The 14,279-nt window shown below is 48.0% G+C and overlaps 1 protein-coding gene across 2 annotated transcripts in view; it reads left to right on the top strand.

Annotated features, from left to right (window-relative positions):
* ACOT7 (acyl-CoA thioesterase 7) overlaps positions 1 to 14,279 on the top strand; it is a 94,752-nt gene continuing 80,473 nt past the window's right edge. The window contains exon 1 of one of the 2 annotated variants that reach the window (XM_063105963.1): positions 1 to 182. In XM_063105963.1, coding sequence (XP_062962033.1) covers positions 1 to 182 — 182 coding nt within the window. Of the gene's footprint in view, positions 183 to 6,543; positions 6,717 to 14,279 lie in introns of those variants that run through there. The other variant, XM_063105964.1, reaches the window with a different exon arrangement.

Here is a 14,279-nt window from a genome sequence, read left to right as displayed (position 1 = left end):
ATGGCTCCGCCTCCGCCCTCCCCCTCCATGGCGCCGCCCGGGCTCATTCATTCCGCGCCCGGCCTGGCAGACACCTGCGCGCTCATCCAGCCGCCCGCCGCCGCCGCCGCTGCCGCTGCCACTGCTGCCGCCAGCATGTCGGGCCCTGCGGTCGAGACGCCGTCCGCCATCCAGATCTGCCGGTGAGAGAGGGGCCCGCGCGGCGCCGGGAGAGGCCGGGAGCCGGCTCGCCGCCCGGGCCTGCCCCGCGGTCCCCGCCCGCCGTTGTCGTCCACGCCCGGTCCCGCGACCCCCACCCGCCGATGCCGCCCCCATCGTCATCCCGGCGCCGGGCGGGGATGGGGCCACCCCTCGTACTCGCCGCCGCAGCCCGGCCTCCCGCGCCTCGCGATGCGGCACAAGCCGGGAGGGCCTCGCCGGCTCCCGGCAGCATCCCGAGGGCGGCGGCCGCGGTCACGGGGCTGTTTGGGCGAGGAAGCGGGGTCCGGCGACGGGCGGGGTCGTACACGGCCCCGCCCCTGCCCGAGCGCCGGGGAGCCTGAGCCAGGGTTCCGCTTATCCTCCTCGAGGACTCAGGATCGTTACCTCGGTGGTTCTGCAGAGCCGACCAAAGCCCCCGGGGTGGAGGGCAGGTCCCAGGCCGCGCGGGCCCATAGCGGGTGCCCCTGTGGGAGGGGGCTGCAGATCGACCGTCTCTTCACTGCACTGCCTCGGTTTGGGGGAGAGCAGGTGTTAAAAGGAGGAACAGATAATGCTCTTCGCTTCACACAGTTTGCTGCTAAGAAAAGGGAATGAGTGGTCCATAGGGCCTGGAAGCATCTTACACAATAGGGGCAAAAGGAGGTTGTTCTAAACGTCCCCCCTTTCCTCCATCGGCTACTGAGTGAATACATGTAGGTCCCCAGAGGAAGCCGGAGATCATGAACTAGCTCATTTTCCCATCGGAGGTAGGGAGGGCAGCCTCAAGGTTACTCTGAGCTCCCTTCACAGAGGCAAGCTGACATTCGTTTGTGCATGAGCTAAGTACGGACAAGGAGTCTGGGCTCCTGGCCTCTGTGCCCACAGACACTGTGGCCGGCACCGGGGCCTATCGGGCCTGATGGATCACGGAGAGTGAGAGCTGCTTTCTGTTTTGAGGATGGGTTCCTCAAATTTGGGGGCTGGCATCATGCTGACGTTGGGTCCAAGCCATGTCCACCTGAGGCAAGTTACTTTCCTGTGGATGTTGACATCTCCCTGGAAGGTGGGGCCTATAGTAAGTGCTGGATTAATGGAGCTCCTTGCCCCCAACCTGTCTTCTGGCCTGGTCAAGGTCCTTTCCCAGCCTCAAGGTCAGTTTTGGCTTTTCTAGAGAGGGGAAATCTTTGGGGGAGCCCTGCTCCATTCGGTTTGTTATTGGCTATGTGGCTGTCCTGGCCTCACCCACTCTAGAGAGAGGAGGAGGCAAAGATCATAGAAGTTACTGCTATTTGGAGATGGACAGGCCTGGAATCATGTCCTCAAATAAGGCTCTGCCGAGTATTGGCCCATCCTTTGCAAGGGGCGTGCACCTATCTCAGCTCACTTGGTTTGCCCAGCTTCCCTGGGAGGAGGACCTCCACCCTTGTGCTGTGCGGAGGAGGAAATTGAGGTTTCAGGGGACTGAATCACTCCATAAGGCCATTCAGCTCCAAGAGCTCTAGGAGCAGCTCCCATCCAGGTCTTCTGATTCCAGATCCAGTGTTCTTTCTACTGCTCTCCCAAATAAAGAAAAGATTGATTTAAATCTACCTGTGGAAGGTTGGGCTTTTATTTCTTTTTTCAGGATGATAAATAGCCAGTTTATACATAGTGTCTGTTTTCAACCAGCTTCTAACAGTTAATAGATTTTTGTGTAGCTGTAGACACTTCCATGCATCCACAAGCCCGTGTGTGCGCTGCTGCTTACCCACTGGACCTACTGGGCTGCCTCTTGCTGTCTCAGATTCACAACTGCATTTTCTCTTTAAGCGGCCTCCTTGGCCATGGGACGAGTGAGCAGGATGTCTGGCCAAGGTGAGCCTCAGGTACAGAGCATGACTGCCTTGGGGGGGAGGGTTGTGAAGAGAGAACCCCAGGACACTGGAGAGTGGATATACCACGGTGGGGAGCCCTTTAACGACATCTGAGCTGACACCCTGCGTTGAAAGAGGAGACATCTGGCCTGGCACAGCCAGGCCCATGAATTTAACAAGGCTTCATTGGAGGCTGCCAAGAAGCAAAGTGCCGGGAGGGAAACCTACATGTGGAAAATTCGGTCCATGCCTTAAGGGGGTCACAGACAGAGGATGCAAAATCCCCACTATCCTAGACAATTAGAATGATCATGTGCTCTTAGTTCGCAAGCGGTTGAAGGAATAGGAGCTTTAAAGGAGGGCGAGGGTGGTGGTTAGAAGCAGCTGTGCAGTCCTAGGCCAGGGGTTAGATTCGGCCTTGCTAGCTGAGTGACTTGAAGCATGCTGCTTAACCTTTCTGGGGGCCCCCATTTTCTCATGGGTGTTCTGAGGCTTGAATAAAAGAAAGTGTAGCTAGTGTCTGGGAGAATGTCTGGCACACTGGAAGTCATAGAAGCTCTTTGTGTTTGAAAAGTGGGTCGCAGACTCAGGAGACCGACAGCTTGGGTTTGAATCCCAGCTCTGGCTCTTGCCGGAGGTGTGTGGATTTAGGCACATTCCTTAGCCTCCCTTGACCTCCCTTTTCGCATCTGTAAATCGGAGATAATAATAGTGCCTGTCTTAGGGCATTATGAAGATTAATATGAGTGCTTTTAGTCGAGTTTCGGGCACATGTAAACGTCAGTCCAAAAAGGAGACAGTTTACCTTTGAAGGACCCAACTTTGGACAGCCAGGCCACTGTGGGCATTGTCCTCTCCTTTTGATCCAGCCCAAAGAGATGCAGGTTCTGGGACAGCATTTAAAGTCTCTGAAGAACATTTTTTCCTTTGGTTTATTTTGAGTAACGTTAATTAATGTTTAATTAGCTTATTACTTTTTTCCTTGTTGGACTCCAAGTTCTAGAATGGCAGACCAGGAAGGACCCTTAGATAAGGTCCCTGAGCCCAGCTCTGTCATTTTACAGACAGGGAGAAGCTGTCAGGTTAGAGCACTTGACTAAGGTTGGCCCTGGACCTTGACCGGCTGAGGTAGCAGACGGAGACTAGTGGGTTATCTCCCTGCCAGCTGTCCCCCTGTTGTTGCTGTGTTTCCCACTGCACCAAGCTCCTTGACTGTTTGTGGAAATAAAGTTGAAAGACATGGTGTGTGACATTGTAGAGCGATGCTGTCCACGAGAACGTTCTGCAGTGACGGAAACGTGTCATACCTGTGCTGTCCAGTATGATAGCTGTTAGCCCCATGGGGCTGCTGAGTGCTTGAAATGTGGCTAGGTGGTGAGGAACTGAATTTTTAATTGCATTAATAACTAAGTTACTCAAGTGTAATGTAGATACCCACCTGTGGCTGGTGCTACCTTATGGGCAGTGCAACAGGTACAGGAATTTAAAAATCAGAATTTACTATTGGGCCCTTGGGAGGGAGAGTTTCCTAAAGGAAGCTCTGCAGCTCTCTGGGGACTGCAATCAGTTCTCAAACAACCAAGCTACGGTGGTGATGGCAGGGAGGTGATGGCAGGGAGGCGGGGGATTGGTGTGAGCACTGCCCAGCAGGCAGACGCCCTTGGAATCCTTTATTAGTAGGCAGGTGTGTGAGATCTACAAGGTGTTTTGTTTTGTTTTGTTTTTGCTTGCCATCTTCTTAGATGCAAATCTACCAGTAAGTTTCCTGAGATCAGGGATTGCTTGGGACTGTGCTGTACCATGAATGCCAAGAATAGTGCCAGGTGTCTAGCAGATATGTTGATAAATATTAGTTGAGTTGATGTGAATTTTAGTGTGTTATGGGATGGAATTTTTTTCCCCTTTGGGCTCTGTCTTTGGTTTTACAATGGAATTCATGCAAACAATCTGATATACAGAAACCACACTCAGAGATAGTATTCTGGAACTTTCCGTAAAATGGTGCACAGTGCTGGCTCCCTTCCTGCTGGGATGTGGGCATGAAGACACAGTCTTTGCAGTCCAGCAAACCTGTGGTTGGGGAAGCCTGTGTCCGTCCACTGTCTAGCCTACCCTGTAAGTGGGCCAGGCAGCCTGGCATTGCCCTGAACTTGCCACCTGCTGCTGTCCAGCGCCCTGCTTTCAGTTAGGCCAGAAGTGGCTTTCTCCTATGGGACCCGCCTGCCCCATGGGTGGGGCTTCTCCAGGTGGGGCAGCACCAGGGGTAACCACACAGGTTGTCTTCTCCGTCCATCCTGTTAGCGCTTTTTCACTCTCAGAGGTCCTGGGAGGGGGATAAATGAGATGTTACTCCTAGCATGGCCTATCTACATCTGAATGACTGGGGAAGTTTCAGGCTTTCCGCATGTAAATAATACTTCAGTAGTCAGTCAACAAAATGAAGATTGAGATGATCAGGGAAACTTGAAAAGTCCCTTGATAATTAATAATATTAAGGAATTGCTCGTTTGTTTTTTTAAAGGTGGGATAATAGTATTGTAGTTTGCTTTTTAAATTTTATTTATATATATATTTTAAAAAAGATGACCGGTAAGGGGATCCCAACCCTTGACTTGGTATTGTCAGCACCACGCTCTCCCAAGTGTGTTAACCAGCCATCCCTATATGGGGATCTGAACCCGTGGCCTTGGTGTTATCAGCATCACACTCTCCCAAGTGAGCCATGGGCCAGTCCAGTAGTTTGCTTTTTTAAAAAACAACTTTATTGGGGTATAACATACATACAATAAATGCACATATCTTAAATGTGCAGTTCACCGAGTTTTGAGAAATGTGTACGCTGTGTAATGACTGCCCCCATTGTGACACAGAATATTTCCATCACCCCAAAAAGTTCCCTCTTCTCCTTTGCAGTCATTTCGCTCCCTGTCCCCTAGCAGATCTCCTTTTCCCTCACTGTGTTTTGCCTTTTCTAGAATTTCGTGTAGATGGACTCATGTCTAGCACACTGCTTGTGAGCCTCAGTCGTGGGCGTGGCAGCGCGTCCTTCCTCCTTGGGGCCCAGTGGTATTCCATCACCTAAAGTGTGTTTCCATCCCTGCAGTGTGTTTATCTCTCACCAGTCAATGAACATTTGGGCTCTTTGAACATTCTCAGCTTTGCAGATTTCAAAACATTTAGGACATAATGAAGGAAACATGAACAGTCACTTGATATTTAATGATGTGAAATTAGTATTGCATTTTAGGTGGGATCGTTGTTTTGTGACTATGTTTTTTTTTTTCTTTTTTATATAATTATTATTTTAATTGCACATTTTTATGGGGTACAGTTTGTTGTTTCAATATTTGCATATATTGTATAATGATCTGATTAGAATAGTTAGCATATCTGTTACCTAAACATTTATCATTTCTTTGTGGTTGTAACATTCAAGATCCTCTTTTCTAGCTATCTTGAAATACACAATACAATATAATTAGCTATTGTCGCTCTAGAACTATGTTTGTGGCTGTGTGTTAAAGGAGTCTTTATCTCTTATTTTATTTATTTATGTATTTTTGGTGGCTGGCTGTATGGGGATCTGAACCCTTGACCTTGGTGTTATAACACCACACTAACCAGTTGAGCTAACTGATGAGCCGAGTCTTTTATCTTTTAGAGGGAATGCTGAAATGTTTACCAGTACCAAGCTGTGATGTGTAGGATTTGCTGCAAAATAATCTGGCGTTGGGGAGCGGGTAGGAGCAGAGAGTGAATCAGAGTTGTCTGGAATTGACGGTTTTGAAGCTTCTTGATAGGGACATGGAGATCATTCCTTCCTCCCTCTCCTCCTATAAGCGGTTGATATTTTCCACAATAAATGGTAAAAAGAGAAACAGGCTCCTGAGCCCATACCCCACACCTACAGATTCCTGGGCTGGGAGGCCCGGGAATCTGCCTTTTCCTCAGTGCTCCCAGAGCATGGGAGCTACTGTCCGAAGGAGGCAGGGCACCTGCTCAGCCGCCCTGCCGGGCCAGGACCTCTGTGCTACTTGGCCACCTCCCAGCCCTGCTGGCGTGTGTTGGCGCAGGTGGAACCTATGTTCCTTCCAGCCAGAGAGCTGGGCTGTGTCGGGTGGTGTAAAGGCATGAACATCCTGGGGATGGGAGTCCTGGAGGCTGTCGCTTGCTGACCCTCCTCTTCCTCCTGTCCTGCAGACAGGTGGCGACCCTGTCATGGTCTCCCTCTCTCACTTGCACAAGGGAGAGCCGGAGCTCTGTGACTTCAGGCCAAGTCATGACTTCCTTGTTTCATTGGGCTTGCAAGCATCCTGTGACCGAGCTCCGGAGGCAGAACAGCCGGAGGAGGGGAGGCCCCCTGGAGAAGGAGCCCAGCCGCATTCCTTCTGGGAAGGCGGGGTGGAATGAGGCTGGCTCGCTGCCCAGCTGGCCTGGGGATGACACAGGAGTGGCTCTGCTAAGCCTTGTGCTGGGAGCTGGGTAAACAGTGTGGCCCTCTTACCTCGGCATGAGGCTGCTCACCAGGGCTCTCTGCCTCTGTGAGCTCAGGAGGCAGGCAGCCTCCAGGAGGTTGGTTGCTGGCCGGCTGAGTGTGGAACCTGGGGAAAGATGCTGGGCGTCCATCCGTGCTGCTGGAACCAGATCTGATCACCTGCTGTCCCGACCCTGCACCGCTAACAGGTAGGATGACTGGGACTATGCTGTTCCGTGAGTTGCCTTCTCCACCCCTGCTGTCCAGCTTGGACACCGCCTGGGCAGCCTGCCCCCTCCGGCCACAGGGCTTGAAGGATTTATTGGAAATCGTTTGGAGCGCACAGTGGGGGCAGGGTGAGCTGCATGTTTTGTAGGATTGAGGTGTTTGTCCTCAGCTGAGACCTGGCTTGTTCTTCCCCCAGGGACCAGTGGAACCCCCTGGGCTTTGGTGGAGGAGGTGGCCTCCAGGCCTGGCACCCCAGGCTGTGGGAAGCTGGTCACTTTCAGGGACTTGAGTCCCGTGTGGAGATCAAAGCACCCCGCAAGCCACCGGCTAGGCAGGCACAGCTCCCATGTGGGCTAGAGTTGAGCTGAGATTTGCTCCTGGCCAGAGGCTGAGCTGTGATTTTAGACCCAAAGGTCGGAAGGAGCTGTTTTTGCACAATCAGCTGACCCAACAACTTAGTTTGCTATTTACATTTGCTGTTAACACATGGCTTTTGAGCACTTTATTTCTCCCAAACTTTATAGAAACTTTATTGAGTGGGCATATACCTCCCCATTTTATATGATCTTTATTGAGATGTAATTCACACACCCGATGATTTGTTCAAGGTGTACAATTCAGTGGTTTTTAGTACTTTCAGAGTCTATTTTGAAAGGGGTGATAGGAGGGTCTTTTTGTTTTCTTGTCTGGAGCTCTAAACTCTTTGAATCTCTGGAACAATTAGAGGATGAAGAGTGTCTTTTGTATGCTAATGAGGTGATGGGTAGCTGGGGACCCCTAGGTAGCTTTAAGGTGGGGGCTGGTCCCCAGAAAGACCAAGACACTGAAAGACTGGAACTTTCAGCTTCACCCCCATATACCCCCCACTTCTGGGGAGGGGAGAGGGCCCAGAGATTCTGTTACTCACCAGTGGCCAATGATTTAATCAATCGTGCCTTTGTAATGAAATCTGCATAAAACTCGCTAAACTATGAGATCAGAACCCTGCTAGGCGAACACATGCAGGAGCAGGAGGTGGCATCCTGGGAGAGGGCACGGAAGCTCTGCTCTGTGCCCGGTGCCTTGCCCTCTGGATCGCTTCCACTGGCTGTTTCTGAGTTTTATACTTTATAACAAACTGGTCATATTAAGTATGAAACAGAGTAAGGCTAGGCCTGTGAACCAAACTGAATCCATTTTCCTTGCAGAGGACACTTTGTTACTTTTCCACTCCTCAGTCATGAGACTCCCCCAGGGCAAATGATTACTCCAGGGGCTGCTCTGACAAAATAAACTGAGATAAGAGAGGAAACAGATATATACTGAGTGGCAAAACCCCTCCCCAAGGCTTGTTTACTCTAATTGTAAAAGTTACAGATTAGCCTTAAGACCCTTTAGGAATTCCCACTTGCAGCACAGAGCATCAAGGTGACAGCTACAATGACTCTCCTGGGATAACAATGATGAACTCCACTGCCATCTGGGACCTACTGAGCCTACACCCATGATGCAATCAGGAAGAACAGAACAGACCACCTCCAGTGACGCTGGCCTGTACCCCTTAACTCCTTTCCCTATAAAAGACCCTGAACAGCTCCCCTCGGGGGGCTAGCTTTACAATTGCTACCCCCCTTATGCATAAGTCTGTCTCCTCTTTTAATAAAGTGTTGCTTGCTTTACTGCTGGGTACATTGTTCATTTCTATGACTTTGGAATCTGAGAGCCTAATTTCATCACTGGCGAAAATTGGAAAGCTTTGGGCGCCAGAGAAGACTAGCTGCAAGAGGCAAGTGGTCACTGGGACTATTTTGCTCCCATGTCTCTGCTGCTGGTAGATCTCTCCTGGAGTCCCTGGCCTAAATTCTGACAAGGCAATGCTTTATTCTCTTTACCTTTCTCTGATTTTCTTTTTTTTTCTTTTTCTTTTTAAAAGATGACCGGTAAGGAGAATCTTAACCCTTGACTTGGTGTTGTCAGCACCACGCTCTCCCAAGTGAGCTAACCGGCCATCCCTATATGGGATCTGAACCTGTGGCCTTAGTGTTATCAGCACCACACTCTCCCAAGTGAGCCATGGGCCGGCCCTGTGATTTTCTAGCCCTCTTCTGCTGTTTGGTTGGGTTGTGCCTGCTACTAGGTAGGTGCTGGAGGGCTGGAGGGCTCCCAGCTATGCTTTGTTTCTGGTTTTCCGAGCCCTCTTCTGCTGTTCTCTATAGTGCACCCTGGAGGGCTCCTGGCTATGCTTTCTTTGATTTAAATCTAGTAGATACTTTTCTTCTTTATGCCGACAATAGTGGGGAGAACTGCTTTTATCAATTACTGTCAGTGGAATAGGTTGGCACCTATATAGGCCTTGGTGGCCTTGGTGATATCAGCACCACACTCTCCCGAGTGAGCCACGGGCCAGCCCTAAACCTTCCAATCCTTGCACCAACTTTTCGACTTTCATGTCATTTGTTTAATGCGAGAGGGCAAGCCGAGCCTGTTCTGTTGGTAACAAGTACAGTATTTTCTTCAGTTCTGTGAGCTGTTCTAGCAAATTACTAAACTTGAGGAGAGGATCATGGGAACCCCAGATTTCATGGTCGTGGCCCCTGGGACTCGTGAGTTGTGTCAGAATTGGAGAAGTGGGGTTGGAAAAGACACCACATGTATTTGTCTTCAGAAGTGGTGTGAGTAGAACAGCTCACCTAGGATCAAATTGCTGGGTCGGATAGTAACTCTTTGGTTAACCTTTTCAGGAACTGCCAGACTTTTCCAAAGTGGTGCACCATTTTACTTTTCCACTGGCAGTGTAAAGAGGGACCCAATTTCTCCACATCCATGTCAACACTTGTTATTATCTGTCTTTTGTTTTGTTTTTGTTTGCAGCTGGCCAGTAACAGGGATCAACCCTGGACCTTGATGTTATCAGCACCATGCTCTAATCAACTGAGAAAATTGGCCAGCCCTGTTTTTTGGATTCTAGCCACCCTAGCAGGTGTGGACTGATGTCTCATTGCAATTTTGATTTGCATTTCCCTGATGAGTAATGACATTGAACGTCTTTTCATGTGCTTATTGGCTGTTTGTTTATCTTTGGAGAATTGTCTATTTAGTTCCTTGGCCTATTTTTCAACTGGCTTTTTTGTCTTTTTATTATTGAGTTATAAGTGTTCCTTATATACTCTAGATACAAGTTCCTTCTCAGATATAATTTTTGTAGTTAAAAATTTTTCCAATTTTTAGAAATTGTGTGAAGATACACATAACATAAAATTACTATCTTAACAATTTTTAAATGTGCAGTTTAGTGTTATTAAATACATTCTTAGTTTTTTTTTGTTTTTTTTTTGTGGTTGGGCAGTACCATGACTTGAGCTTGTGTCCTTGGTATTATAAGGCTGTGCACTAACCAAATAAACTAACCAGCCAGCCCATAAATACCTTCATGATGTTGCGCAGCCGTCACTGTCACCCGCCTTCATACCTCTTTTCATCTTGTAAAACTAAAACTCTGTCCCCACTAAACAACCCCCCATTCCCCGTCTTCCCTTCTCCTGTCCCCAGCCCCTGGCAACGACCGTTCTACTGCCTGCGACTGTGATTTTGACTCTCAGTTCCTCATGTAGGTGGAATCATACAGCATTTGTTTTTTGTGTGAGTGGCTTATTCACTTAGCATCATGTCCTGAAGGTTCATCCATGTAGTAGCATGTGTCAGAATTTCCTTCCTTTTTAAGGCTGAATAACATTCCACTACTGTATAGATATACCACATTCTGCTAATTCACTCATCTGTGGATGGACAGTTTGCGCTGAGTCCACGATTTCACTACTGTGAACAATGCTGTTACGAACATGGTGTGCAAATATTTCTTTGAGACCCTGTTTTTAATTCTTTTGGATATATAGCCACAAGTAAAATTGCTGGATCATATGGTAATTGTATATTTAATTTTTTGAGGACCCGCCATACTCTTTCCACAGTGGCTCTGCCATGTTATGCTCCTACCGACATCCTCATCAACTTGTTATTTTCTGTTTTTCTGATAGCAGCCATCCGAACGGGTGTGAGGTAGTATCTCCTGTGTCTTTGATTTGCATTTCAGCAATGATTAATGATGATGAGCGTCTTTTCATGGGCTTATCGCTCATCTGTGTATCATCTTTGGAGAAATGTCTGTTAACGTTCTTTGCCCATTTTTGAATTGGGTTGCTTGTTTTTTTATATTGAGTTTTAGGAGTTTTCTATATATTATGGATATTAATTCTTTATCAGGTGTCTGATTTTCAAATTTTTTTTTGCATTCTGTGGGTTGCCTCTTTATTCTGTTGATATTGTCTCTCTCTCTCTCTTTTTTTTTTTTGGCAGCTGGCCAGTATGGGGATCTGAACCCTTGATTTTGGTGTCATCAGCACCACGCTTTCCCAAGTGAGCTAACTGGCCAGACCCTGATATTGTCTTTTGGTGCACAAAATTTTAAAATTTTCATGAAATTCAATTTGTCTATTTTTTATTTTTATTTTTATTTTATTTTATTTTTTTAATTTTTATTTTTTTAAAGATGACCGGTAAGGGGATCTTAACCCTTGACTTGGTGTTGTCAGCACCACACTCTCCCAAGTGAGCTAACCGGCCATCCCTATATGGTATCCGAACCCGGGGCCTCGGTGTTATCAGCACCACACTCTCCCTAGTGAGCCACGGCCTGGCCCTATTTTTTCTTTTTAAAGATAATGTATTATACATATACGTAGGGTACAAAGTTGACTATTAGTAGTTGTGCACAATGTGAGATGGTCAGATGGGGATAGTTAGCTTATTCATCATTACAATTCGTAATCATTCTTTGTGTCCATTAACCAATTTCTGGCTAACCCCCTTCCCCTTTCCCCCCCCTAGTAACCACTCTTCCCTTCTCTACTTCTAAAAGTTCAACGTGTTATTGTGATTGTTGTAATTTGTTTATATTTTCTTTTGTTGCTTGTGTGTTTGGTGTCATATCCAAGAAATCATGGCTAAGTCCAATGCTGTGAAGCTTCAGCCTTATCTTTCCTCCTGAGAGTTTTAAAGATCTTTTTATGCCTTTGATCCAATTTGAGTTAATTTTTGTGTATGGTATTAGCTAAGTGTCCGACTGCATTCTTTCGCACCAAATATACTGTTTCTCAGCACCATTTATTGAAAAGATTGTTCTTTCCCATTGAGTGGTCTTAGCATCCTTGTCATAGATTACTCAACCATATATGTGAGGATTTGTTTCTGGGCTCTCTATTCTGTTTCATTTGTCTCAGTTGTCTGTCTTCATACTGGTGCCATGCTGTTTTGATTACTGTAGTTTCATAGCAAGTTTTGAAATCAGGAAGTATGAATCTTACAGCTTTGTTCTTTTTCAGGATTGTTTTGGCTATTTCAGATATGTTGTTTGCAAATATTTTCTCCCATTCGGTGGGTTGTCTTTTCACTTTTGGTGGTATCTTTTGAAGCACAAAAGTTTTTTTTGTTGTTTTGTTTTGGTGGCTGGCTGGTATGGGGGTCCGAACCCATTGCCTTGGCACTACTAGCACCACACTCTGTCAAGTGAGCTAATTAGGCAGCCCTGAAACACAAAAGTTTTAAATTTGGTTGAAGTCCAATTTATCTTTCTTTTTTTTTTATTGGTTGCTTGTGCTTTTGTTGTCATATCTAAGACATCATTGCCAAATTCAAGGTGACAAAGATATGTTCCTATGTTTTCTTTGAAGAGTTTTATTGTTTTACCTCTTACATTTAGGTGTGTGACCTATTCTGAGTTAATTGTGATATATGATGTGAGGTGGGGTCCTACTCATTCTTTTACATGTGGACACGCCTCTTTTTATAGACTAAAAGCAGGTTTTGAGAGGTCAAGGTGCTTGCTCGAGGTCACACAGCTGTAAGTGAGGGTTCTTTGGCTGCGTCAGAGCCGCGGCTTCCTTTTTTTTGAACTCTCATTTACCAGGGTCATTTATCTGACCCTGAGGACAGAAACGAAAAGTCCATGAGCCATAATAAAGCTAGTGCTCTGTGGAATATAAAGTGCTCCTCGTGCATGTCACTTCTTCTCAGGGGGCTGTGCTGTACATGATGTGCCCCCCAGTACCAACCCTTGCCCCTGCCTTTCTGTCCTCTTCACCTCCCATCCCCCTGTTCTTCTGTGGCTTTAGCCTATCTCATGGCAGGTGGCAGTCTCTTGCTGTCCAGGCCTCTGTGGGGCAGATCCCCATGGGAACCTTGCCAGGCCATGCCAGACAGCCAGACCCCTTCATGCCCTGCATTAACCCCTTCAGGCCAGACTTGCGGAAGGCCAGGGCCCAGGAGGCGTGACCATGACCATCTAAAGTGTGTTTAAAACCTCGAGAATTATGCGGTCATGTGGGGCAGTCATGCCCTTGAGCTTGCCCCTCAGCCCTGTAGTCTCGTTTGACTGAGCTTCAGAGATGTTGGCAAATCAGCATTCCAATCCAAATTGGGGAGATAGCTCTCAGACTGGGAGTTGAACCATCCAGGAGAAATAATTGTTTTTACAAAACTGATTTTCCCACCCTCTTGACATATTGTGGAGCAGAGTGCCCTGACAGTGTGTTGGTGGGGAGCCCTATGCCCAGGAGGCACAGGAAGTGTCCCTGATTTACAGATGGGGAAACTGAGGGCAGATGTGACTAGTCCAAGGTCAGCAGAACGGACACTAAAACCCAGTTTCCTGATGCTGAGTTCTCCATGCCTCACTGCCTGGGGTGGTCTGCAGAACATCACTGATCCTGCCAGACGGAGCGGGGAGGCCGTGTGTTCTAGCTACCCAGGAGATGGCTGCCGTTGGCTGGATGCCTGCCTAGTTTTGGTTTCTGAATGGGTGGGGTTAAAAGTCTAGGGTGTAATGTGGTCTCCCAAACTCAGCGTGAGGCTGGGAGCTTCTCCTAGCCACAGATGCTTAAAGGCAAGTGTGTTCCTGATGACAAGGGCTGGGGCATTGCTCCTGCTGAGCATGTGCCCAGTAGCCCACCCCAGGACTGGGAGAAGGCCCTACTCTACCTGCCCCCATAGGACCTGTCTGCTGGGACCCAGAAGATGCATGATGTACAGGCTTTGCTGTCACCAAGGAAAAAGGGCTGGAAATGCATGGGGCAGGGGCGGGGTCGACCCTCCAACCCAGTCCTGCCCTGTCCTGGAGCACCTCAGCCACCAGCAGGGAGCATGCTGGTGATAGAAGCTTCCTTTCTCCACCTAGCAACAGTGCCCAGGCTTCCAAATCCAGCCTCTTATTGAGCCAGCTAAGTATTCCATTCCCTCCTAGGCACCCATGGGCTGCCCTGGTAGAAACAGCTTAAATGACTGGTGTAGCCTTGTGACTGGTGGCCATCGTTTTCAGTAAATGCCAACCTTTTGTGTCTGTGTGTTTCCTTGCTGTTTTGTTACTGCATTCATTCAGGTGTAGCTGGTAATGGGAACTCAGCTTTAACAACTCTTGTTGCTTTTGATGCTCTTTGGTGTCTCAGGAAACTAGACCCTGCATGACTGATATTCTGTGCTTCCTTAATAAGCAGGCCCCACCTTGTCGTGTGCCT

Source organism: Cynocephalus volans, chromosome 8 (assembly GCF_027409185.1).
Source record: "Cynocephalus volans isolate mCynVol1 chromosome 8, mCynVol1.pri, whole genome shotgun sequence".
Lineage (NCBI taxonomy): Eukaryota > Metazoa > Chordata > Mammalia > Dermoptera > Cynocephalidae > Cynocephalus > Cynocephalus volans.
The sequence above is the reverse complement of the archived record's forward strand: the minus strand, read 5'-3'. Positions and strand labels throughout refer to the sequence as shown.